General features: G+C 37.1%; 2 protein-coding genes across 4 annotated transcripts; both read right to left on the bottom strand.

The window, feature by feature from the left end:
- Nucleotides 1-3848: 3848 nt before the first annotated feature.
- On the bottom strand, nucleotides 3849-11358 carry arl6ip4 (ADP-ribosylation factor-like 6 interacting protein 4). Of its 2 annotated transcripts, none has more exons than XM_083527055.1 (6): nucleotides 11231-11358; nucleotides 9359-9542; nucleotides 5167-5496; nucleotides 4925-5042; nucleotides 4720-4789; nucleotides 3849-4493 (listed from the first exon to the last, which is right to left on the bottom strand). In XM_083527055.1, exons 2-6 carry the CDS (start codon nucleotides 9534-9536, stop codon nucleotides 4437-4439), a joined length of 753 nt encoding a protein of 250 aa, XP_083383181.1. In that variant the 5' UTR covers nucleotides 9537-9542; nucleotides 11231-11358; the 3' UTR covers nucleotides 3849-4436. The 2 variants fall into 2 exon arrangements, with proteins under 2 accessions (XP_083383181.1, XP_083383182.1); XM_083527056.1 differs by lacking the exon at nucleotides 11231-11358 and adding an exon at nucleotides 11035-11213.
- Nucleotides 11359-17253: 5895 nt separating this feature from the next.
- Nucleotides 17254-25601, bottom strand: mthfd2 (methylenetetrahydrofolate dehydrogenase (NADP+ dependent) 2, methenyltetrahydrofolate cyclohydrolase). Of its 2 annotated transcripts, none has more exons than XR_014531081.1 (8): nucleotides 25357-25584; nucleotides 24028-24212; nucleotides 20831-20953; nucleotides 20349-20501; nucleotides 20061-20168; nucleotides 19805-19897; nucleotides 19480-19674; nucleotides 17254-19402 (listed from the first exon to the last, which is right to left on the bottom strand). XR_014531081.1 is itself a non-coding variant. In XM_083527030.1 (8 exons), the coding sequence occupies exons 1-8, from the start codon at nucleotides 25434-25436 to the stop codon at nucleotides 18071-18073; spliced, it is 1017 nt and encodes a 338-aa protein (XP_083383156.1). In that variant the 5' UTR covers nucleotides 25437-25601; the 3' UTR covers nucleotides 17254-18070. The 2 variants fall into 2 exon arrangements, 1 of the variants encoding a protein (XP_083383156.1); XM_083527030.1 differs by having other exon boundaries at nucleotides 17254-18219; nucleotides 19549-19674; nucleotides 25357-25601.
- Nucleotides 25602-26835: the final 1234 nt, after the last annotated feature.

Raw genomic sequence — 26835 nt, 5'->3', positions numbered from 1 at the left:
TTCACCCAGGTTCACACCATTGCCACTTGGTAATATCTACTTAGCATGAACATACAGTTCATTGTCAGTTTTGAGAGTAATAAATGATGGAAGAAACTCCTGACTAACTCGCCACATCACCCGTGTTCTTATTTGCGTGATTTTTTTTTAAAGTCATTGAATAGAGACTCATGATTATTAGATATCAATCAGTGTTTGACTCATTAATATAATTCTATTAGCTGTGCTAAGAGTAAAATTAGAGTCTTTTCACATAAACTGAGTTGATTAAGAAAGAGGAAAATCGACAAGACAAAAATAGGACATCATAGCCATGATAAATCAAAGTACTTGTTTACTTTTGTGTACATTTGAAGGCAAATACTTTTGTAATTTTATTTAAATGAAAGTTTAATTGTAGCACATTTACTTTTACTGGAGTCATATTTTACCTACTGTATCTTTACTTTTCCTCAAGTACATGTTTTGTGTACTTCGTCCACCACTGATGGGTGATGACACAATATTTAGGCCAACAGTGTTAAAATGATGTACAGTGGGTACGGAAAGTATTCAGACCCCCTTAAATTTTTCACTCTTTGTTATATTGCAGCCATTTGCTAAAATCATTTAAGTTCATTCTTCTTCCTCATGTATGTACACACAGCTCCCCATATTGACAGAAAAACACAGAATTGTTGACGTTGTTGCAGATTTATTAAAAAAGAAAAACTGAAATATCACATGGTCCTAAGTATTCAGACCCTTTGCTGTGACACTCATATATTTAACTCAGGTGCTTTACATTTCTTCTGATCATCCTTGAGATGGTTCTACACCTTCATTTAAGTCCAGCTGTGTTTGATTATACTGATTGGACTTGATTAGGAAAGCCTAACACCTGTCTATATAAGACCTTCCAGATCACAATGCATGTCAGAGCAAATGAGAATCATGAGGTCAAAGGAACTGCCTGAAGAGCTCAGAGACAGAATTGTGGCAAGGCACAGATCTGGCCAAGGTTACAAAAAGATTTCCGCTGCACTTAAGGTTCCTAAGAGCACAGTGGCCTCCATAATCCTCAAATGGAAGACGTTTGGGACGACCAGAACCCTTCCTAGAGCTGGCCGTCCGGCCAAACTGAGCTATCAGGGGAGAAGAGCCTTGGTGAGAGAGGTAAAGAAGAACCCAAAGATCACTGTGGCTGAGCTCCAGAGATGCAGTCAGGAGATGGGAGAAAGTTGTAGAAAGTCAACCATCACTGCAGCCCTCCACCAGTCGGGGCTTTATGGCAGAGTGGCCCGACGGAAGCCTCTCCTCAGTGTAAGACACATGAAAGCCCGCATGGAGTTTGCTAAAAAAACACCTGAAGGACTCCAAGATGGTGAGAAATAAGTTTCTCTGGTCTAATAAGACCAAAATATAACTTTTTGGCCTTAATTCTAAGCGGTATGTGTGGAGAAAACCAGGCACTGCTCATCACCTGTCCAATACAGTCCCAACAGTGAAGCATGGTGGTGGCAGCATCATGCTGTGGGGGTGTTTTTCAGCTGCAGGGACAGGACGACTGGTTGCAATCGAGGGAAAGATAAATGCGGCCAAGTACAGGGATATCCTGGACAAAAACCTTCTCCAGAGTGCTCTGGACCTCAGACTGGGCCGAAGGTTTACCTTCCAACAAGACAATGACCCTAAGCACACAGCTAAAATAACGAAGGAGTGGCTTCACAACAACTCCGTGACTGTTCTTGAATGGCCCAGCCAGAGCCCTGACTTAAACCCAATTAAGCATCTCTGGAGAGACCTAAAAATGGCTGTCCACCAACGTTTACCATCCAACCTGACAGAACTGGAGAGGATCTGCAAGGAGGAATGGCAGAGGATCCCCAAATCCAGGTGTGAAAGACTTGTTGCATCTTTCCCAAAAAGACTCCTGGCTGTATTAGATCAAAAGGGGGCTTCTACTAAATACTGAGCAAAGGGTCTGAATACTTAGGACCATGTGATATTTCAGTTTTTCTTTTTTAATAAATCTGCAACAATGTCAACAATTCTGTGTTTTTCTGTCAGTATGGGAAGCTGTGTGTACATTCATGAGGAAGAAGAATGAACCTAAATGATTTTGACAAATGGCTGCAATATAACAAAGAGTGAAAAATTTAAGGGGGTCTGAATACTTTCCGTACCCACTGTATATCATATAAACATATATTACAACAAGACTGTTATTTGAATCTACGTTTTTGCAGCAATCAGAGTCATATTGGTATATAAATTATGCTATAGTTAAATACAACCAGCTTGGTGGTGCAGGAATTCCCTTTTTAAAAAAAAAGGGAATGATAACATTATCTCAAAGATTTTAAGCTTGAGACAAATCTTTAATTTTACTTCGGTGTTTAGAGTGAGATACGAATGTTGTTTATAGAGAGGTAATGCAGACTTGGTCTTGGCCCTTGTTGATGAGATATGCAAGAATATTTGCAAACCCACTTCTTGCAAGCGCACAAAAAAAAAAAAAAAAAAATTAGCACATAACCCCAATCTTCTCATTCCTACACTGGCTACCTGTTTAGACTTCAAATCGACTACAACCTACTGCTTCTCACTTACAAAACACTGAATTCCTGTCAGTGTTCGGGGTTCAGACACACTTTCCCAGTTTAAGGTGCAGATTAAAACCTTATCTTTTTAGCAAAGCCTACACATAACACACATCAAATCATATCCTTGTGCGCTAGTACATCTGATCACATGCACCTTATCAACTTGTGCTGTTAATATCATGAACAGCAGCGACGCTAATTCCTCTCCACTGCTGCTCTTTCTCTACCCATCCCGAGGCATCCTGAGGTTGCTCCAGCCCCAGTCTCTTCCCATCTTATGAAGATTGTACCCTTTAAAGAATTAGATGCCGAACTCGCAAACATCCTGAACCATCTAGAGACGTACCAGTGCCAATTGGATCCCATTTCATGTGGAGTTTTGACATTGGACCTCCTTGAGTGTTTAAAGGCTCTGGCATGGAGAAGCTGGTGTTGGAAATGTGATGATCGCAAATGTTGAGCTATTTTATGAGTTGCTCAGTAGCTCCTAGTTTTATAACCAAAATCACTAAAAGACTGTAAAAAGATCATTACTCATAATCTCACACTCCAGTGCTCATGTTAGTTCTCACTCTCCAGTGTTCTGTATTGTTTAAAGACTATAATCACACTCTTGATGTCAACCAAATGAGGATGAGGTTCCCCTTTTGAGTTCTGATTCCTCTCAAGGTCTCTTCCTCATAACATCTAAGGTAGTTTTTCCTTGCCACAGTCACCACGGCTGCTCATCAGGGATAAATACACATTGCTCACCTTAACTGTTAATTTCTGTAAAGCTGCTTTGAGACGATGTCTGTTGTGAAAAGCGCAATAGAAATAAACTTGACTTGACAGTAGGGGTTTAAAATGTATGTTTGGCCATACACACATTACTGATAATATCTGTTTACCAATAACTGATCACCATTGTTGTCCTCAAACTTCTGTGATCTTGTTTTTGCTATATTTACAAGTAATGAAGTAAGTTACTTGATGACTATTTGACTTTCAAAAATCACTGGTTTGTCTGTGTTCCTAGTAGGCGTAAACAAATTATTGTTAATCTTTTTCTGTGTTATAAAAGTATTTTGTCTATTAAAAATGTCTTCAGAAAATCAACTATCATCATAATTTGTGTTTTGATAATGAATCATTGAAAGTACAAAGAATTCAATTACATCTGGTGACTTTTTTCTTTTAGCTACTTTTGCTACTGAACAACTGGTGACAGCTAAAATTGCACAGTTGATTCATATAAATATAGAAAATGGACTTTGAAAGTAATCCATGTATAAAATTTTATTTATTTATTAAAATGTATTTATTGCCAGCTACATAAGAAAATCAACACACATTTATCATTAGTGAGTTTCCTAATGCATAACTTTATAAAGACTAAGTCTTCAGCTATCAAAGGATGTACATTTTTTATGGATTTTCATGAAGACCACATTTTTTTTGTGTAAACTGTCCTACAAATGAATAATAAATAAATTCATATATATCCAGCTTCACAATTATGGCCCACTGTCAGGGCAAGTTCTCAAATTTCATGGATCTTTAACATTGACCATCAAAAATCCAGGGGAATGTTCCAACTGTAAATCAAAATCTTTCACACACAAGGTAGAATTTCTTAGATCTTTTTTGTTAATATATAAGATTCTATAACATTAAAAGCAGAAATAGACAAGAGGAATATTCACATAATCTTTAAAGCAATTCAAGAAGTAGATCATTAACACATTTTTCACAATTCCAAAAGCAGAGAAACACTGTTTTTTCAATGAAAGATATGTTTTTTTCAGAATCCTTAAAGTTAGGGCTTTAAATGATCTGGATGTACTTGTACATGCCCAGTGAAGTGTTCCTCTACCTGTTCATTCCTAGTCTCTTCTGGAAAGTATCACCATCTCTCTTGGTTGCTTGCTAATGGAAATAAAAGGATTGTAGGTAAATATGGGGATTGAGATTCCTTAAGGATTCTGAGTCGGTAAATATGGCAGTTAAATAGAGTGTACACGTAATATCTCAAAATGTAAACCATTAAAATGTTTGTAACTTTTTGTGTGTATTTGAATTATACGAAAGTGTGTTAAATTGAAAAATTTAATTATTAAAAGCAATAGCTTACAGCAAAAGCAATCAAGCTTACCTTATTGAGCTCTTTGTGCTTATCCTTGCTGACAATTTCTTCTAAAATCTCTCCATCTCCTCTTACAAGCCTATGAGTCAATAAAAATTCACTTCAGTTCATCATCTCTGAGTTCAGTGAATGAGTAACAATTACTTCTTTTCTTAATAGCTTATTCAGTTTTTTTCATATCTAGGTAGTTTTTGATAGTGAGCGAATGACACACCTGGTACGTCCTGTCTCCAGGTCAACAACTCTGCGAATAACACTCTGTCTGGCTTCATACTCCTCTTTTGTCATTGGCCTCTTGGTGGTAAAACTGGCCTTCTGTTCATCAGTCATCACTGAAGTAAACAAAATGACATGTGTCATGACATCTGTAATGTTGACCCATTTTAATCCCTTAGAAAATAGACATGTAGCACTGATGGCAAACAAATTATATATAGTTTAAAAAAGCTCCCTCACCTGGACCATGTTCTGTGGCATCATCATTTTGCCAGGTTTCTAAGTATGACTGAGGACTTTCGATTTGAACAGGAAGCGGAACCGGGATCATCAATGGAGCTGTATTTGCTGCTGCCTCAGCTTTAGCTGCTAACTTCATCTTTTTAAGCCGTTTCTTCTCCTTTTTCACCTTCTTCTTTTCCTTTGCTTTAATTTTCTTCAGTTGCTTCTTAGCCTTTTTATGTTTCCTCCTCTTGGCCTTTTCATCACTGGATGAAGATGATGATGAACTGCTTGATGAAGTGGAAGAATGTCGCTTTCTCTTTTGCTTTTTCTTCTCTGCTTTACAATCTAAATAAAAGTGCATTACAGTAAAAGACAGTTATTTAAAATACACAAATATGCTAAAAAAATGATGTAGACCAACATTCCTAATGCAGGAAAAAGTTTAGTCCCCCTGAAAATGTTAGGCAGGTGAATAAAGGGGTAAAACTAGTCTAACAGAATCACTGTTCTACGTCGCTCTGGATAAGCGTGTCTGCTACAGGCCATAAATGTAAATGTAACAGGACCAGGTGTAATGTAATAGATATATTAAAAATATGTTTATGGATAATTGTAACAAAGTTTGTCTTAAAATTGGGCTTCAGATATCAAGAATCTGTGAAGACAGAGCTTTCCTGTGCTCATCAAGCACATACCACACTATTAGGTCATGTTTCCAGACATGCAGACTCCTGTCTGGCCACATGAGACTAAGGCAAAAACAAACATTAAAGGGCTCCGGCTACCTTTTTCCTTTTTTCACTACATGTATCCAATCAGGTCCATACAATTTTTAGAATTATGCCTGTTTACACCACCTCAGTGTATTTCTAATGAAGCAATCAATAAGCAATTGAAGTGCATATTCTAACTTTAGTTCATGGAGTTTAACAAAACCATTTACAAATGATAAAAAAAATGCTTTCCCTCTAACATTGTCCCTAAAATGTATGTCCCCCCTTTTTATTTTTCAGTATCAAAATAAATGTTGAAAAATTAAGATAATTATTTGCGATTATTTTTAAACCTTGGATGCAAAGTTCTTTGCATTTAGCAACTGCCTAAATTCTTCAACCCATGGACACCAAATACTGAGCCTCCTTTCTTAAGAAAGAGGCCATTATACAGCCTCTAATTACTAATTGATTGTAAGTCTTAAGTGAAAACATGCTCAACTGGGTTGAAATCAGGGGTAAGAGGGTACTCTCACAGTAACGTTTGGGTCCATCCTAATTGTGAAGCACCGTCATTTTAGTTTTGTAGCATTTGACTGTATCTCAGTAGAAAGCATCTCTCTAAAGTACAACCTCGGTTCCAAAAAGTTGAGATGCTGTGTAAAATGTAAATAAATAAATAAATAAATAAGCATAAATAGAAAGCATCTCTCTAAAGTACAACCTCGGTTGTAAAGTTGAAAAAAAGTTGAGATGCTGTGTAAAATGTAAATAAATAAATACATACATACATACATACATACATACATAAATAAATAAACAAATAAAACATAATTCAATTAACCCATTTTTTATTGCCAAGAGAACATCAGAAACATATCAAATGTTTGAACTGAGGATATGTACCATTTTAATGAAATAACGTGTAGGGATCAAACGATTCCTTGAGTAAATCAAAGAATTCAAATGAAAAGATTGAATAATTTGCCACCACCTGCTAAACTCTGGAGTGCTCTGGACATGTAAACAGAAGATGCTGCAGAAATGTTGGATGTTTTCGAGATGAAGAAAGACTGGAATTGCGAGAAATAAAGTAATAATTGCGGGAAATAAAGTCACAATCGCAAAAAAAAACTTTTTTTAAGTTTCCAAAGTTTGGTTTTCATTGTAAACTAAAACATAAAGAAAACACTGTACAGTGCAGTTTACTAATAGGGTCATCATGAATTGTATGGCAACACATTCTAAGTCTGGAAAAGTAAGTGTTACTAAATATAAACAGCTGAAAGAAAATTTTGTGAAAAACTAATGAGATTAAATCTGAAACAGGTCAGTAACATGACTGGGTATAAAAGAGTATCAAAGAGGTAGAGTCTTTTAGAAGATGAGCGGAGAAATAAAATAATAAAAAACTATGAAAAAACTGCGTCAACAAATTGTGGAACATTTTTCTGAAATTGTTCCACAATTTGTTGACGGTTTTTCATAGATTAAAAAAAATAATAATAAATTGCAAAGATTAAAAATCTCATCTACATCATATCATTAAAATATTCAGAGAATCTGGAATAATCTCTGTGCATAAAAAGACAAGTGCAAAAATTCATATTGGACATCCTGTCCAGAATCGTTTGAGACATGCTGCCGCATTTAAATTCAAAATTTACTTTTTCCTTAAAATGCTACATTTCCTCAGTTTCAACATTTGATATGTTTTCTATGTAATACTGTGTTCTACTGTACATTCGGTTTCATTTGTTACATTTTACACAGCATCCCAACTTTGTTTTTTTAATTAGGGTTTTAGCTCTGTATATTTGTAACAGTTTCAACCGCTATATTCCCGCCAGGCCACCAGGGGGAAGAGTCACCTGAATATTGACCCAGGATATCGGTTCAATTAAATGTAAAAAGCAAAATGGCGATCCAATATTCAAAATGGCAATTTTTTCCTTTATTTATATAAATGTACATTTTCCGTTACCATATGTGCAAAGTTTGGTGCAAAAGGAAAATAAAATTATATAATTTTTCAACCAGTAGTTTTATGAGTAAATTAAATAATAATTTTAACACTTTATTAAAAAATAAAAAAAAAATAAAAAATTCTATTATTAATATGATTTGATATGTGTAATATGTCCAAGTAGTAATGGTTACAATTTTGCATATTACAGAATTTATAGAATTGTGCTACCGCTATGCGTCCATACTAGCAGCAGTCTGAGCAGCAATTAACACCACTTACATTGGGCGCTGTAAAGCCTTTATCACAACAATTGAACTTCTCTGTTTAAAGTTCTTGATGATCCAATAAATGGTTGATTTGGGTGCAATCTTACTAGCAGCAATATCCTCGCCTGTGAATCCCTTTTTTTGTGGAAAGCAGTGATGACTGCACTTTTAACCCCAGCCATTAGGGTTTGCACAAGACAGTTCCCTCTTAGTCCGGGTCCCAAGCCAGGATAAATGGGAGGGTTGCGTTAGGAAGGGCATCCAGTTTAAAAACATGTGCCAAATCGAACATGCGGATCACGAATATTCCCCTAATGGGAGAAGCCGAAAGAAAGTTTTTTTGTGATGACTGCACTTTTGTTCTTTCGCATAACCATGGGCGAACAGAGGACAAACAATGATTTTTCATCGCAAAGAGCGACTTTACAATGAATTGCAATTCTGCTCATTACATTCTGGATTATATGCAAATTGGCATCATAAAACTGAGGCAGCAGACTTAATTGATATTTAATATTTGTGTCATTCTCAAAACTTCTAACCTCAGCTGTACATGCTCATGCTATAAGACTGCTTCTATGTTTGACAGAATTTTTTCCAGAAAAATAGCTGTAATTTATTTTACATTCTTCGATCACATCATAAGTCATTTCAAAACCATTGTGGTAATGTACAGAGGCAAAATTCCGAAACTGTCAATTGAATTGAGTGTGAACTTCTAGATGCGCTGTTTAGCCGCCATCGAAACGCATCGAAAGCAGAGGTAGTTTAAACATGTGGAATAAAACAGCACGTTACATTAAACAGAGTTTTTACTACTGCAGTTTTTACACTGTGACTGACTGATAGATGTTTCACTTGGATTTCTGTCAGAGTGCAATTAATACAATTTGTTGCATAAATATGGATTTACAAGAGCATCTGTTCATAATATCCATTATTAATGGGAATCTTTGTTATATTTTCAACCAATTGTCATATTATTATTATATAATTATAATAAGATTGTAATTTATTATAACAATGTCAAATCACTGTCTAGCTAAGTCACATGGATTTGTACATTCCCATTAAAAGCTTTGGCAAATCTAGGCTTCAATCCTGATAATACAAACTTCCTTTTTATTAGATTGTATCTTGTTATACTTATAAAATAAACATAAAATATTATACAATAAAAAAGGTCAATTTATGGACTAGGCAAATGTCCAAAATCTTTTTGATCAGACAAAATAGACTAATGGAAAACTGCAAAATACCTGCACTTTGACTCTTGCTGCAACTATGGCCATGTTTCTTGCTAGGGCTTGGTCTTTCAGTGCTAGAGCTGGAAGATGAAGAGCTGGATCTGTGACGTTTCTTTGATGATCTTCGCTCTTTTCCGGGTCTACTCACATACATCTCACAAGATCTGCTGCGGGACCGACTTCGCCCCATTGTGATCTGTAATTTTGGCAAATGAGATGCAAAGCTCTTATTATTAATCTCGAATGCTCAGGTTAAACACATTTTGATTGTATTTGTGTGTAGCTGCTCAGACATGGAAACCAACTTATTATCTGTGTAAAGCTGCTTTGTTACAATTTTTATTTACGGAAAAATCCATGTTCTCTGATGTGAACTTAATTCTTTCGGCTTCTCCCGTTAGGGGTCGCCACAGCGGATCCTCCGCATGTTTGATTTGGCACACGTTTTTACGCTGGATGCCCTTCCTAACGCAACCCTATGCACTGAGAGTGGCTGGGGTTGGTTCCCTGACTGGGGATCAAACCCGGGCCGCAGTGGTGAGAGCGCCACATCCTACCCACTAGACAGGGAACCCACAGGGAACCTTCTGATGTGAACTTAATAAATGCCCTAATTAATTTTTCTCCAAAACCCAGCCTATCAACAAATCCTAGTGTGTATCTGAACAGATATTAGTAACTGTCCTGCTTTCTGAAACGTTTGGTATTTTTGGTCATTAAAATGAGTACATTTTGACCATGTAGTGTTTATTGTCTTGTCCTTTAAACAAATCACTGTTTTATATTGATATATGCAACACATTATTTATGTGACAAATAATGAATGGCATCAACAAATAAATTTTTCATAACTGAACGTGAATCGAATTTACTAAGCAGCTCTCGACTCCAATATATTACACATGACAATGAGCATTACCAACGTAAAAAGATTAAAAATAAAATGTATTGTTAAATAACAATATTTAAATTTTTTATAAAAATAATATTTTCTTATATGAAATAAAAATCTCGCCCGTCTCCGAGACTGAGAGATGCATCGAATCACAGCAGAATATTTGGTTTTACTTTACAATTATTTACTTTAATTTTATTTGTCCATTGAATACTAATAGTTCTTTTTCTTTGTGACATGATACTGTAAATGTATTTGTTAACTAAAGATCCCTTTACTAGTTTAATCTTTCTTGCGGACTTGTTTGATCTTCGTTTCATTTTGGCGTGTTGAAAGTTGTTGTGTTGATGGTTAATGCAGTGTTGATGTGTACAATCTGATTTACATTTTCTTTATTTACAAATCAACAGATTTGAGATTTTTACTAACGTGTCTTGGTGTTGAGGTCGAGAGCATCTTTGTGTCTACGTTCAATACGAGTCAAATACTCAAATACTGTTCAAATCAGATACTATATAAGATACAAGACTTTTACTCAAGTCATATTTGAATGGGTAACTTTTGACTTGTATTGGACTCGGTTTTGCAGTAAGAGCTCAATACTTTTACTCAAGTAGGATTTCCAGGTACATGTTACACCTCTTTATATTATATGAACACGTGTGTGTTCCTTCAAAATCGAGCCTATCAACAAACACCATTCCCGCAACAGAACTTTAAAATCCCTTTTTATATTAATGATCGCTATATTCTATATTATTATACAGTATGAACACATATCAAAAGGACGCACTCAGTGATCCAGTTCCTCCATGACGAGGCTCCTGAAGGTACAGTAATAAACTCAACTGCTCTGTTTCGAAAGCGATATTCTTCCTAACAGCACCCAGAAATGCAGAGGATTGCGATTCTCGATATAAACAATATAAACAATGTAAGCATGAAGATACTGTTTCCCCACATTTAACTACCACTCTGTAGTCACATACCAGAACTGAAGCAGAAATCCACAAAAAATAAAGTAAAGAACAGGTCAAATGTATTTTCTTCTTTTGTGCTAGCGCATTGTGTCCATACTGGAAGAGGGCTCTTAATTTGCTTACCAACTCAACTTCCGTTCAGGTGAAGAAAATATTTCAAAATATAAGTTCTAATAACGTTGACGCTAATTGTTTATGATCCAATTTCTGCAGTTGTCCGGTTATTGAAGTGGTTATGTAAAGTGCACATTACAATGTCATAACCTAAATTATTTCGATGTCTTTTCCCCCCCAATTTTTTTCAGCCTAATTATAGTACACGTCTTATTATTTTTTTTGCAAATTTGTCATAAAAATATACACAAAGAACAGACGCAATTGTGTGGAATTATAACAGTATTGCATCCTTTCACAAAGATCATTTGAAAAGGCCTCACAGGTCACGATAGCTTTGGAGATCTTTAAAGATGAAATAACTTGGATATAAAATAGAAGAGTTGTACAGAACAGTTCTGCATTTAAGGACCTTTCATTGAACTGTACACCTCAAGAATGATGGACCAGTAATGAATAGACAGTCAGCACCACCCAGACGGAGACAGTTCCCTTTTGAGTCTGGTTCCTGCTCATACCGTCTAGGGAGATTTTCCTAACAAAAGTTGCCACTGGCTCACTTATTAAAGAACACTTTTAAAGAACAAACATACATGCACTAAACTTCCAACTTTATAACTTCTTCATCACTGTGAAACTGCTTTGGGAAAATTGGTCCAATGAAAGACATGAGAGAAACTCCTACACAGGGTTTCAAATTAATCTAAAGAGTTTAAATGTCTCCCCTAGAAGTATAACAGCTCTGTTAGGAAGACAATCCATAACAATAGAGAATTCTTTAGGGGGTTCAGAGAAATCTTTTTTGCATACAAAGTAGTTGTGACACAGTCAAAATTTCCTTCTCAAATCAATTGTTGAAAAGCAAAGTGTATTTCAATATTAAATGTCACAGTTGTTAAAAAAAGAATACAAAGTTATTATGGTATGTAATGACAGTTATCATGTTTGAAAATTAAAGAGCAAGCAAGCAATGCTATTCTATGGAATTTAGATAAAGTGTAAGAGATTATCATAATTTTATACTTTTAAATCAGTATAAAGCACAACCCACGTAGCTTGTAAAAGTAGTATGGTAGATAAAGATCCAGACTGAATATAGATTATATGTTAATCATCTTATTCAGAGGTTCCCACACTTTTTCCTATGAAGGACCTAAAATCAAACTTGATTGAGGGCCGTGGGCTGATAATAGATGTTGCTTTATACCTTGTAACTTTATTAATTATAATAATTTGCATACTTTTAACATTATATTAAAAAATGTATAAAAAATTTAAGTTGCCATGATCCCTCTCATTTTGTATTTAATATTTAAAAATAAATAAATAAAGAGAAAAGATGACTATGTAATCATACCGGATAGGTCAAAGCCCGGGTTACCAACGACCGCCACAGGTCGTTGGTATTATATGATAAATGATAAATGTCATCTGTGCTTATGCTCCACAAATGGGTTGCTAGATGGAGAAGAAGGAAAAATTCTGGAGTGAATTATATGGAGTGTTCCAAGGAAAGAATGATTGGGGCAGACTTTAATGGGCATGAAGTTGAAGGGAACAGAGTTGATGAGGAGGTGATGGGTAGGTATGATCTTAAGGAGAGGAATGTGAAAGGGCAAATGGTGGTAGATTTTGCTAAAAGGATGGAAATGGTAGTGGTGAACACTTATTTTAAGAAAAATGGAGTAGCATAGGGTGACATAAAGGAGTGGAGGAATGTGCACACAGGGGGACTATATTCTATGTAGGAGATGCAACCTGAAGGATTGGAGACTGTAAGGTGTTGACAGGGGACAGTGTAGCTAGACAGCATGGTGGTCTGTAGGCAGGTTTCGGAGGTAAAGAAGAAAAGAAGGAGAGTGAGGACTAAAAGAAGAATAAGATGGTGGAAACTGAAGGAGGAAGACTTTAGTGTAAGGTTCAGGGAAGAGGTCAGACAGGGGCTTGGTGGTGGTGAAGAGGTGCTGATAATTGGGCAACTACTGCAGAAGTAATAAGGAAGACAGCTAGAAACATCTGGAAAGTGAAAGTAAGACAAAGAGATGTGGTGGTGGAATGATGAAGTACCTGAAAGCATAAGGAGAAAGATATTGGCAAAACAGAATTGGGATCGGCAGAGAGATGCAGCATATGAGGAGCTGTATGAGAAGTTGAACACTAAGGAGGGAGAAAAGGATTTGTACTCATTGGCCAGGCAGAGGGACCGAGCTGGGAAGGATGTGCTGCAAATTAGAGCTATAAAGGATGGAGATGGAAATGTGCTGACTAGTGAGGAGAGTGTGTTGAGAAGGTGGAGAGAGTATTTTGAGCAGCTGATGAATGAGGAAAACGAGAGAGAGAGAGAAGTTTGGATGGTGTGGAGATGCTGAAACAGGAAGTGGATAGGATTAGTAAGGAGGAAGTGAGAGCAGCGATTAAGAGGATGAAGAGTGGAAAGTTGGTTTGACCAGATGACATAACAGTAGAAGCATGGAGATGTTTAGGAGAGATGGCAGTGGAGTTTTTAACCAGATTGTTTAACAGGATTTTGGAAAGTGAGAAGATGCCTGAGGAATGGAGAAGGAGTGTGCTGTTACCGATCTTTAAGAATAAGGGATATGTGCAGACATGCAGTAACTACAGGGGAATAAAGTTGATCAGTCACACCATGAAGTTATGGGAAAGAGTAGTGGAAGTCAGGCTGAGAGAAGAGGTGACCATCTGTGAGCAACACTATGGTTTCATGCCAAGGAAGAGCACCACAGATGCATTATTTGCTTTGAGAATGTTGATGGAGAAGTATATAGAAGGTCAGAAGGGGTTGCATTGTGTGTTTTTTTGTGGATTTAGAGAAAGCGTACGACAGAGTGCCGCAAGAGGTGTTGTGGTATTGTATGAGGAAGTCAGGTGTGTCAGAGAAGTATGTGAGGGTGGTGCAGGACATGTATGAGGACAGTGTGACGACAGTGAAGTCTGCAGTAGGATTGACCGACTGGTTCAAGGGGCAGGTGGGACTGCATAAAGGATCGGCTCTGAGCCCTTTCCTACTTGCAGTGGTGATGGACAGGTTGACGGATGAGGTCAGACAGGAGTCTCCCTGGACTATGATGTTTGCGGATGATATGTGATATGTGATATGACAAATTGTGGTGAGAGTAGGGAGCAGGTTGAGAAGAGCCTGGAGAGGTGGAGGTATGTGCTGGAGAGAAGGGGAATGAAAGTCAGTAGGAGTAAGACAAAGTACTTGTGTGTGAATGAGAGGGAGGGCAGTGGAGTGGTGCGGTTGCAGGGAAAAGAGGTGGAGAAGGTGGAGGAGTTTGTACCTGAAGTCAACAAAAATGGAACGTTTATAGTACTGTGGTGAGACCTGCTATGTTGTATGGTTTAGAGACGGTGGCATTGACTAAAAGACAGGAGGTGGAGCTGGAGGTAGCAGAGTTGAAGATGTTGAGATTTTAATTGGGAGTGACGACGATAGACAGCATTAGCAACGAGTATATTAGAGGGACAGCGCATTGAGGACATTTTGGAGACAAGGTGAGGGAGGCCAGATTGAGATGGTTTGGACATGTGCAGAGGAGGGACATGGGGTATATCGGTAGAAGAATGCTGAGGATGTGGCCACCAGGAAGGAGGAAAAGAGGAAGACAAAGAGGAGGTTTATGGATGTGGTGGGAGAAGACATGCAGGTAGTTGGACAGAGTAGTATGGAGATGGTTGATCAGCTGTGGCGACCCCTAATGGGAGCAGCCGAACGAAGAAGAAGAAAAAGAAGACGTAACCTCTAACAAGAGACTTGAAGCTGCTCTTTATTTTTCAAAAGTTTTTCCAAATTGCATCTCCCCTCTTTATTTTCTCATATATGGCGTGATGCAATGGCGGTTCTAGTTTGACTGAGCGAACCACACCATGACCCTCACCCACCCTGATGCCACCTAAAAAATAACCATTAACAATCCGAATAAAATTTTCACTACAAATGAATTCCCCTAAAACCTGAACTTTCTTGCTTTCTTTGATGCAAAGTCATCAATTATATAATCGGAGCAAATCTGACTAGCAACTGTATGCTTGATACGTTTTAGCTTTGAAAAGCTCCTCTCTGCTTCAGCTACCGTCACTGGAAGTACAAGACGTTCTTAGAGGAGTCCACAAACTAGGATACATTTCTGAGAACCTGTTCATGTATAAATAACAGCAGCTCAAGCAGGGTCATGGTCTTTAATGGCAAGTCCGGCAAGTTCTTCAGTTCCTGGGCAAGCTCTCTGCAGCAGAGTTACTGTTTGTCTTAACTTTAATTATTCAAGTTAACTAAAGTGCTTGTTTAACTACAATCAAACTAGACTGGTGAGGTTGTAATTGTTTTGTTGCAGGCTACACACATTATGATAAACCAATACTATAAATTATAATGTTATGTAAGCTAGTTAAACAGAAAAAGAAATATTGATGCCCTATGTGTAATAGCATAGCCGGCAACATAGCATAACCTAAGTGACATAGTTATTAGCTTATTTAGCCTAATCCAGTTTATTTTGACATCAATTATTTATATGATTGCTAAAGTACAGAGAGAGAGGACAGCCATAATTAAACCTAGAGATGTCCTCAGCCGAAGAAGCATTATTCTGTTTCATATTTTTAGGTCATTCTGCAGCGACAATTTAAAATTTCATTGGCTCACCAGGAAGTGTTCACTTTACCAGAACTAAAATTTTCAAACACATAATATCTTCCATTTTTAATACCCATCACATCACACTTATTATTCTTTAAATTAATACATAAAGCTTCAGAGATAATCATGTGTCTTCAGTTGGCCCTCTTTCAATATACGTTCGGGTCATCTGCCAAAGTTAACTAAATAATAACTGTGTAGTAGAATTTCCCTTAAACAGTATTTATCAATAAATGTAGTATGTCAATACACTTGATTTTACAAATTTATGCAATGTAGATTAAATTTCAGACATTTTTCATCTTTTAATTTCTGATTTCATTTGTTTTAAATGAAAATATTTATTTTGAAATGTAAAACATTTTAAACAATTCTCTGGGGACATTGGCGATATGTCGAAATCACTTTCTTAAATTTAAAGTTAACTAGGTTGTAGCTATTTCCAATAATGTATAACATCCTGTGTCAGAAACAGATCTATCAGGTTTCTAAAAATATCACTTAAGATCTGATGGCAGGGAGAGTTTGGATCTCTTCTAATATAAGACTCCGGCATGCTGTCAGGTATGTCAGAATAGAAGCAAGTTTCTACTGTTGTTTTCATGCAAATCCAGATGTCTGATTATATGGACGCATTACTGTGTAATACATTTATTATAGAAACTTAGTCATGATATGCCTAATGCAAATATAATTGTAGGCTTTATTCCAGATACATATCATTATAATGGACAATTAGCGTGCAGAATTATTTTTATTTTTTTAATTTCATTTCTTCTTTTTATTCATTTCCTTAAAGAATATTTGGTGAATGAATGAATGAATGAATAATTTCATTTCTTCTTTTTATTCATTTCCTTAAAGAATATTTGGTTGTAAGTTTCTTTGGACAAAGGAAGTCATTTGCCAAAAATGTAGAGTACTTCTTTCTTTGAGACTCTATAATGAGTATCAAATCAATTTTTCATAACTAAAAAACTTTAAATCACTATACTATATTTTACAAACACATATCAAGAGAATATTTTATAATTATATTTCCACCTCACTCAGTGATCCAGTGACTCCTTTATCCATTAACCAAATGAACCAACCTGAGAACACTTTCACCATATTTAACTAGTATTTGAATGTATTTTTTGATTTATTATTGAATTTCAGCATATTTTCATATGCTTTTTGAAATGCATGCTTCTGTCTTAACAAAATGAGATCTAGGCACAATAGATGATACAGAAATAAACCATAAAAAAAGCTTACATTCAATTCAAATTCAAGCTTTATTTTCTTACATATAATTCAGACATGCCATGTGTTTATTTTTTTATTTTTTTTAAACTCTACTCATAGAGCAAAAAGTGATAATGTCTCTCTTTCAAGATTGCATGCCTTTCCACACTTCTAAACATAAAAAAATATGGGACAAATTCCACCTTATTTAATCAGATCAGCAAGTGTTACTGAATGAACCTCCTTTATTAAATAGCCACAATGGAGTAAAATAGGCCCTTATCACATGAAATGGTATTCATATCATAAAGTCTTGGCTAGCTGCATTCATGAAAATAAAAACAAAATATTTATACAAGTCCTATTTTTGTGATTCTGTCAAAACACCTTTCAAACAAGATAAATAAATATTTTTTTTTTGCAAATCTTTACAACGTATAACATTATATAAAGACAAATAGGACTCTAAGAGAACTCATAAAACTCATAAAACTTTATGAGATAAAGCATTAAGTACATTAGAAGGGAAGATCTCATCTCTTGGAAGGACACCATACTGAAAATGTTTTTGTTTCACCCGATTTATCAAATTAAATCCTGGTGATTTATTAAGGCTCTCATAAGCTTGTTTCAAACTGTGTTTTTATACAAGAAGACATAACGGTAACAGATTCACTTCACTGAGCTTGTAGTACATTCAGAAAGTTCATGCCATATAACTGACTTGACTTGGGTTGTGATTTACAAATTGACGTACCCAAAAATAGGACTTCAAGCTATCGCATTGCCATATGCTCCCAAAGTGGCAAGTCGATTGTAAAACACAAGGAGAATGTTAAACAAGGCTGTTAAGAAGATGCTACCATACGCATCCGCTCTGGAGTGGTCAAAAGGAGATTTTTTGCTGCCTTTATTGTATTTATCATTAGCATGGCAACGGTCATGGGTCCAACACCTCCTGGAACTGGAGTAATATAGCTGGCCTTCTTTCGTACTCCTAAAAAAAAAAAAAGAAAATAAACAAAAGATATGCATCACCATTATAGCTTAACTATTCTTATTATAGTTGAATTCACATACTGGCTTAAACTTAAGCCCACTTAACTATTAGAATGTTAAATGTTTTGTTTAAGCATGTCCAAATGACAATGAGCTCAGCCAAATACTAGCTGACAAGCAAGGAAATTAAAGCAATGTGGTAATTTGTGTTTTTGGAAACCTATGACATTTTACATTTAAGGCATTTGGCAGACGCCCTTATCTAGAGCGACTTACAACTGAGCACAGGAGGGTTAAGGGCCTTGCTTGAGGGCCCAGCAGTTGCAGCTATATAATAATGCCTAATTTAAGTTTTAAGAAGAGCACCAGTATTTACTTGAACTTCTGCATTAAACAATATGCCCTTTCTTAACACTGCAGTGCAAGATAGTGATTTCTCAGACTAAAAACCTGTAATATACACTATATTTCCAAAAGTATTGGGACACAACCTTTTCTGCTATATGTGTTCTTTTTCCAAACTGTTACCACAAAGCTCGAGGCGCTCAATTGTATAGGACGACTTTAGATGTGCTATAATAAAAAAACTTTGCATTTACTTGGACTTGGAAACCCAAACCAGTTCCAGCATGGCAATGCCCCTGTGCGAAAAGTGAGCTCCTTGAAGATGCTTTGGAGAGAGGAAGATCTTGAGTGGCTTATGAACACAAAGTGCACTCCAAAATCTAATCTTCCCAGAAGAGTGGAGGGAATTATAAGAGCCAATTGGGACTAAATATGGAATGCAATGCTCACATACCGTACTTATGACCAGGTGACCCAATACTTTTGGAAATACAGTGTACATCCAATGTTATATCATACCCTTTACTTTGTTTATTTCTAATGTTGATTTAATATCACTCCAAAAACCCTGTAGGAATTTGCATTTGGGAAGAATATCCCAAGCTGTTGTTATGTGCTGCGATGTTTTGCAAAATGAAAATAGTAATAAAGCCAGAAATCTGCTAGAAATAATGCATAAGTGGTCGGCTTAACTTTCTTTCAGCTTCTCCCATTAGGGGTCGCCACAGCGGATCATCCGCACGTTTTGATTTGGCACGTAACCCCCTTGATTTAACGCAACCCTCCCCATTTATCCGGGCTTGGGACGGGCACTAAGAGTGGCTGGGGTTGGTTCCCTGACCGGGGATCGAACCCGGGCTGCAGCGGTGAGAGCGCCGCATCCTAACCACTAGACCAAAGTGTTTGGCTAAACTGAAATGTTAAAAAAGCAAAAACACCAATAAAGACTCCAGGTAGTTCCAATTACACTTCTAAACTTTACCTTCGAAGTCCACATCACCAACAAGTCTGTCCTTTCCAGTCAAAGGGTCCTGTATTCTGTTGATGCCCACATCAATGACAGCTGCCCCTTCTTTTATCATATCTGCTGTGATGAGGTTGGGAATGCCTTAAAGGAGAATTAGAGACAACAAAATCTGAGATATTTGCTTTTGACAATTTTCACAATGAATGAAGAACACATTTAGACTGAAATATGACACACTAACAGATACTAATTAGTACCTTATACTAATTACCTGCGGCTGCAACAATGATGTCAGCAATTTGTGTGTGTTGTCGAAGTTGCTCCTTAGGTGTGTAACGATGTGAGATAGTGACTGTAGCATCACCTAAAAAAGCAGAATAGCATCAGTGCAAACTGTTAAAAAATGTTAATGCAAAAACATACATAAAAGTAATGATAAAATAAGCAATACAATAATGTTATCTAATCTAGAAAAATGTGTGCTATCTCTGCTAACTATATCAGTTGTTTGTGAGTTACCTACTTACCTCCTGGTCTTTCATGTCGTCCATCAGTATGTAAAAGCATAGCGATTGGCATTCCCACATTCTTAGACCGACCAGCTACCACTACATTTTTCCCCAGAGTAGGAATGCCTTTAAAAAAAGAGGAGAATGTTATCAGAAATGCAAAACAACATAATAAAACTTGTAAACACAGTTATTTTAACCAATTACTTATGATTGTAAAACAAAAACGTGTTTTTGCTTTTCATTGAATTAATATATAAAAACCATTTGAGTCATTAATAAGAAGTGATATTAAGTACTGCTAACCTGTGCGTTTAATGATTTCCCATACTCCCCATGGTGTGGCTGGCAACATGGAGGACTGGTCCAAGCACAAACGGCCAACGTTTACGACATGAAATCCATCAACATCTTTATCTGGACTCACTGCATTGCATATACGCCTCTCGTCTATGTGCTCTGCAGATTAGCGAGTCAAAGTTTGTGATCAGGATTCAAAGATTAAAAGACACTGATGAACAAGTTTTAGTGTTCATCATAAAAATACAATAAGCATTTACTTGTCTCATATGTCTATTACTATGTCATGTAGTTGTATACCAATAGATCATTAGTCAGGTTGCATACAGAATTAATTATGATTTATTTTGTTAGCACTCCCCTTTCACATGAACCAGAGGATAGATTCTGGTGTTACGATTGGTGTTACGATTGTTACCTTTACCTTTAATTGTGAGTTGAAATTAATTGAGTGAAATAAGAACTCAATGTTAAGTTTGTAATCCTACCAGGCAGTGGCAACTGTACCAGAAGACCATCCACTCTGTGATCAGAGTTCAGTTTGTCAATCAGCTCCATAAGCTCTTCCTCAGAGATAGAAGAGGGCTTTAGTATGGTTTCACTTGTGATACCTAGACACAAACCCAAAAGAGACAATACAAGAAGACCAAAAAAAAAAAAAAAAAAAAAAAAAAAAACATCTGTAAGAAACTGATTTTGAAATGATGTATTTTCCACTTAATTGTTAATGTAAAATAATGTTGAGCTACACTTTTTTTTTTTTTTTTTTTCCCCCCAAACGCCCCGCTTCATTTGGCAGAGTTGCAAATGTCTTGCACTGTGAATAAGCGTTCGGATTAGATTGTTTGGGAATGGCCTAATTACCTTTTCCAGATTTGAAATGAATTTAATAGATTGGGACCAACCGTTGTGTAAAACAAAGGCTTTATTTGCTAGGAAGCATAAATATTTAACTAAGATTTGCAAAAAATTTAATTTGGTCTAATGAATCCAGATATACCATGTTCCAGAAAGATGGCCATATAAGGGTAAGAAGAGAGTGGATAAAGTGATGCACCCATCACACCTAGTGCCGACTATACAAGCATTTTGGGTTGGTGTTGTGAAGTGAGGTTACATCAGTTGGTCAGGTCTAGGCTCTGCAACATTCCACTAGGATGGTCTTCAATATTTAGATGGCAAATTTGTCTGTGTTTATACTAAAGCTGTTCTAAAAAAATGCATGACCGTTCGAAAGTTGTATGGTAATATAAAGTTTTCATTAATATAAACATATCACAGATATGCTATTAATCAACTGTTTAAAAAAACTAATAATTTCGGCTTCTCCCATTAGGGGTCGTCATAGCGGATCATCTGTCCTTATACCCCCCTGTCCTCTACATCTGCCTCTTTCAAACCAACTACCTGCATGTCTTCCTTCACCACATCCATAAACCTCCTCTTTGGTCTTTCTCTTTTCCTCCTTCCTGGTGGCTCCACCCTCAGCATTCTCCTAAAGATATACCCCATGTCCCTCCTCTGCACATGTCCAAACCTTCTCAATTTCGCCTCCCTCACCTTGTCTCCAAAATGTCCTACATGCGCTGTCCCTCTTATAAACTTATTTCTAATCCTGTCCATCGTCTTCAACATCTTCAGCTCTGCTACCTCCAGCTCCACCTCCTGTCTTTTACTCAATGCCACTGTCTCTAATCCATACAACATCGCAGGTCTCATCACAGTCCTATAAACTTTCACTCTTGCAGATACTCTTCTATCATAAATCACTCCTGCCACTCTTCTCCACCCACTCCACCCTGTCTTCAATATTTTCTTCACTTCTCTAACACACTCTCCATTACTTTGCACTGTTGACCCCAGGTACCTGAACTCCTCCACCTTCTCCACCTCTTCTCCCTGCAACCGCATCACTCCACTGCCCTCCCTCTCATTCACACACATGTACTCTGTCTTACTCCTACTGACTTTCATTCCCCTTCTCTCCAGCGCATATCTCCACCTCTCCAGGCTCTTCTCAACCGGCTCCCTACTCTCACCACAAATCACAATATCATCCGCAAATATAGTCCACAGAGACTCCTGTCTGACCTCGTCCATCAACCTGTCCATCACCACTGCAAACAGGAAAGGGCTCAGAGCAGATCCTTGATGCAGTCCAACCTTCACCCTGAACCAGTCCGTCATTCCTACTGCACACTTTACTGCTGTCACACTGTCCTCATTCATGTCCTGCACCACCCTCACATACGTCTCTGACACACCTGACTTCTTTATAAAGTACCACAACTCCTCTCTCCACCCTGTCATATGTTTTTTCTAAATCCACAAACACAAAATGCAACACCTTCTGACCTTCTCTATATTTCTCTATCAACATTCTCACTGTTGCTCACAGATGGTCACCTCTTCTCTCAGCCTGGCTTCCACTACTCTTTCCCATAACTTCATGGTGTGACTGATCAACTTAATTCCCCTGTAGTTACTGCAGGTCTGCACATCTCCCTTATGCTTAAAGATCGGTACCAGCACACTCCTTCTCCATTCCTCAGGCATCCTCTCACCTTACAAAATCTTGTTAAACAAATCTGGTTAAAAACTCCACTGCCATCTCTCCTAAACATCTCCATGCTTCTACCGGTGTGTCATCTGGACCAACCGACTTTCCACTCTTCCAACCATTTTAAAATTAATTTATCAAAATTGTTTTTAAGGATAAAAAAATATATTCATTGTAATAACTGTAATATAAACAATGGTCAAACAATAAGTAATGCATACATACAGATTGTAATATAAACTGATTGTCCTGGGCTTAATAATATGCCCATGTTCATTATTAGGTCAGATCACCATAATATGTATGTAGGCTACACATACACTAGGAAATAAATTAACTTGCATGAAACCAAATAGAACTAGCACTTCTGTGTCCTTCCAAAATTGCTTCTACTCTTCCTTTTTTTTTTTTTTTTAAAGTTAAAATAACAGTGCAGACTTGCTTGTGAATGTGACCACGAATGTGAGGAATGGATTCTTGATGATTTCAAAAAGCAGCATGACTTTTCTTTCAATTTTAGCAGTGATTGCTCTTAAATAAAAAATAACTTTTTTAAATAAAGTGTACTTGTAATATTGGATGTAAAGGTACCTATCATTTTAGAGCTGTACATTTGGCTCGGTTTTTCTACTTTAAATGTTCTGCAGACATAGTGTACTAAATTGGGTGTGCAGTGGCATTACATTACACATTAGGCAGAGAACATAAATAGTGAATAGTAAATAACTTGGGATTTCAACTAACTGAGTCAGCACCATAAAGGCCAGCTCACCTTATTGTCTTGTGATTATGAGTTGTAATCCATGTTTAGTATTCCAAGGAAACAAAATCGGCTGTGCTAAGGTGGGGGACATGGCACAAACTGTCAATTTCAGCAACACTAGCCAATCAAGGGCACACACATTATCTGTATGCATGCAGAACAGAACTGGGCAGAGGTGCTGTACTGTGGGTGTGCTACACTGCCCTGTGATACAGCAGGAATATCTGTTATCTGGCTTCCACTGCCGCATAGAAAGGACATGTTAGCTGTCACACTTGCCAGTTAGTAGCTTTTGTATGACACAGGAAATCTAACTGGTGGATGGGAATTTGTAGAAGCAAATGTGTACCATTGCTCCTTACCTACATCAGCAGCGGCACGAGTCTTGTTGATTACGTAAGAATGGCTGGCGGGATTATCACCCACCAGCAAGACGCTAAGATGAGGTCGTTTGTTGCCAGCTGAAACCCACTTCTCCACATCAACACGTGCCTCATCACGAATCTGACGGGCCAATTTCTTACCGGAGATGACCACAGCATCTGGCCTGAGGGAGAGAATAAATAGAGGTTCAAAAAAGTAACTTTAGTTGAAGCTGAAAATTCTTACACTTGAAATTCATATTAAAATATTAAATAAAGGCAGCAGATAGAGTCCTAATCTTTAATATAAAATCTAATTCACTTAATTTCTGTTCGAGTTGTCATCTAGTTAAACCTCAAAACTGCTGGTCCTCAAACTTTAGTTCTCGGTCAATCTAATAAGATCTGTTTTAACTAATCGGTTAAACTTAGATGTGTTTTATACTGTGTGTAAACTCTTGGACTTGGATGCTTCTGGACTAGCATAAACCTGAGCACGAATAAATGTCTTATTTTGTTTTAATAAGCAACATGTCTCTTTCATGATTCTGTAATTATGTCATGTGGACCCTCATCGATGGAAATTAAAGACTGCATGGTGCAGATTACAAATCCAATTACCATCAACACATGCTAGTTGTTATATGGCCAGATGACATTGCCTGGTTTTCAGCTGCAGTTCTGAAGGTTTACTGTTCTTCACATTTTTATTCAGGGTCTGATAACTGCGAGACCCTATGGAGAGGTAAAAGCCCTTCTTTTTGGTGCCCAGGTCTATACGACTGATGACGCAATGTCTTCCTGTAATAACGAGAAAAACGTTATCCAACGGCCCCCACGTGTATCACATCTGCACGATTATTGACTTCAAATGATCAATATTCGAATCAATACCTGCAGGTTGACTACTGACAGTCTGCGGTAGAATATCCCTCATTCAGTGCAAGTTTTCTACAGGATTTCATCATCCACAAGTGACGCGTCACACGCCGGAGAACCACACGAGGGCGCGCGCTAATTAGCGCTATTAGCAAGCTCGATTTCGGTTTGAAATCATTTATACTGACGTTAAAACTTTAAAACAAGAACCCATCGAAACGTCCAGATCGGTCCACCAAATCGTGTTTCATTTTATTTAGCATTATGATCGGACAGGAAGGTCCGATCTCAGACTACAGGACGGATAAAGGACGCGGTGTAAGTGTCAAGCGCAACTGTAAATAAAACAATGACTGTTTTGTTCCAACCACATCATACAGAAATAAAGAAATAATTAATCAGACACAGGGCTGCAGGATCCTGGATTGAGAGAGAAAACCGGTTTCTTACCTCGACACCGATAAATGAAGATTGCACGCGTGATGCTGCGCGCGCTGACACAGTTTCCGCAGCGCTCTCACACTGGCCATATTCTTTTTAGTGTTATATGGTAAAATATATATACATATACCAATTAAACACACCTTAAAATACACCCCAGCGGAAAGTGCTGCGGGAAGAGAAACCGGAGAGGAAGCAGCTGTTTTATCTTCCCTTCCGTCGCACGCGTAACTGTGCGTCACAAAGAGCCACGCCCACTGGGTCTCACTGCGCTAAAGTACCGCCTTCTGACCGCGCAGGTCGCCGCCTCGCTTCACTACACCGCCATACTGGGAAGGGCAAGATTTCACCATGGCAACCAAATCTATGTACAGTTTGAACTGTTGTAGCTGTAACTCTCTTTACTGTATATTTATCAAGTTTGAAAACTCTAATGGTACTGATTAATCTTAATTTCTGGAATGGTCGTGACAGCTGTATGTAGGTCAAATAAATGGAGAAGAAGATTTTTCCTTTTTTTTCATCAGAAAGTACCTGTAACATTATTCATGATTTAAAAATTTAAGCAAAACATAAGTCTTGTAAAGAACAAACAATGAATACACCTATATAGCATTATATAAATAAGATTTCAAACAGACACGATCCCACTCAAAACTGCCAACATAGAAATACACTGAATGTCAAATAAAAACAAGGATTTTGCTGAATATAAAAGTAAACCATGTAAAGTGACATGAGAGATCGTTCCATTAACCTAAATTAATATAAATACAGACCTGCTGAATACATTTACACTCAGTACAAACAACCTAACTGGGTAAATTAATCACAGTAATTAACACCATCATCATAATCACTATCTAATGTAGTCAAAAAATCTAGAAAACCAAACAACAATAACAAGATTTATTATGGCCTCAAGCTAAATTAAACATATCTATAAAGTCAAAACGTTTTTATTGTCATTTCAACCATAGCTGACCCGGGTGTACATTTACAACATAAAACTAGACAACAGAAAACACAGAGCTGAGGACTAGTAAGTGTCCTCGCCACATAAAGTGCCTCGTGTGCAACCTGGTTCAAACAGTGCAAAGACAACACAAGACAGTGTAGGACAAATACACCCAACACAAAATAGCGCCACCAGTAAACCTGCTGTATATTACACAGTGCGGTGTGTAAAAGAGAACTGAGTACAGGAGTGAACCTTGTAATTAAACAAAATGGTTTGTGCAACAAAGCAATAAAAAGATGTGCAATATACATAATGAGAGAAAGTAATCAACACAATCACAAATGAATTTGACAAAAACTATTCAGAAATATTAAGAACTAAGGCTTTTGGTGTAAAGATACTTGTAAACATTAATAAACTGTAAACTCACCCAAAATGGTGCCTGACAACACCTTATACAATTAAAACCCTTTTTTTCATATTGAGGTGCCAGTAATTCATTCTAAAATAAACTTTCCTTATAAGGT

The sequence above is a fragment of the Silurus aristotelis genome (assembly GCF_946808225.1).
Source record: "Silurus aristotelis genome assembly, chromosome: 23".
NCBI classification, from domain to species: domain Eukaryota; kingdom Metazoa; phylum Chordata; class Actinopteri; order Siluriformes; family Siluridae; genus Silurus; species Silurus aristotelis.
Note: the sequence above shows the minus strand (reverse complement) of the source record. Positions and strands in the feature narration are given on the sequence as shown.

Excerpts from the sequence above, each read along its gene's own strand:
- mthfd2 (XM_083527030.1), bottom strand. The coding sequence starts at position 25,436 with ATGGCCAGTGTGAGAGCGCTGCGGAAACTGTGTCAGCGCGCGCAGCAT. Across the intron at positions 20,954-24,027 it reads TCGTGCCGCTGCTGATGTAG|GTATCACAAGTGAAACCATA; the intron begins GTAAGGAGCAAT and ends GTTTGTGTCTAG. Across the intron at positions 19,898-20,060 it reads ACGACATGAAAGACCAGGAG|GTGATGCTACAGTCACTATC; the intron begins GTAAGTAGGTAA and ends CTGCTTTTTTAG.
- arl6ip4 (XM_083527055.1), bottom strand. The coding sequence starts at position 9,536 with ATGGGGCGAAGTCGGTCCCGCAGCAGATCTTGTGAGATGTATGTGAGT. Across the intron at positions 5,497-9,358 it reads CAGCAAGAGTCAAAGTGCAG|ATTGTAAAGCAGAGAAGAAA; the intron begins GTATTTTGCAGT and ends ACTTTTATTTAG. Across the intron at positions 4,790-4,924 it reads CTGGAGACAGGACGTACCAG|GCTTGTAAGAGGAGATGGAG; the intron begins GTGTGTCATTCG and ends ATTGACTCATAG.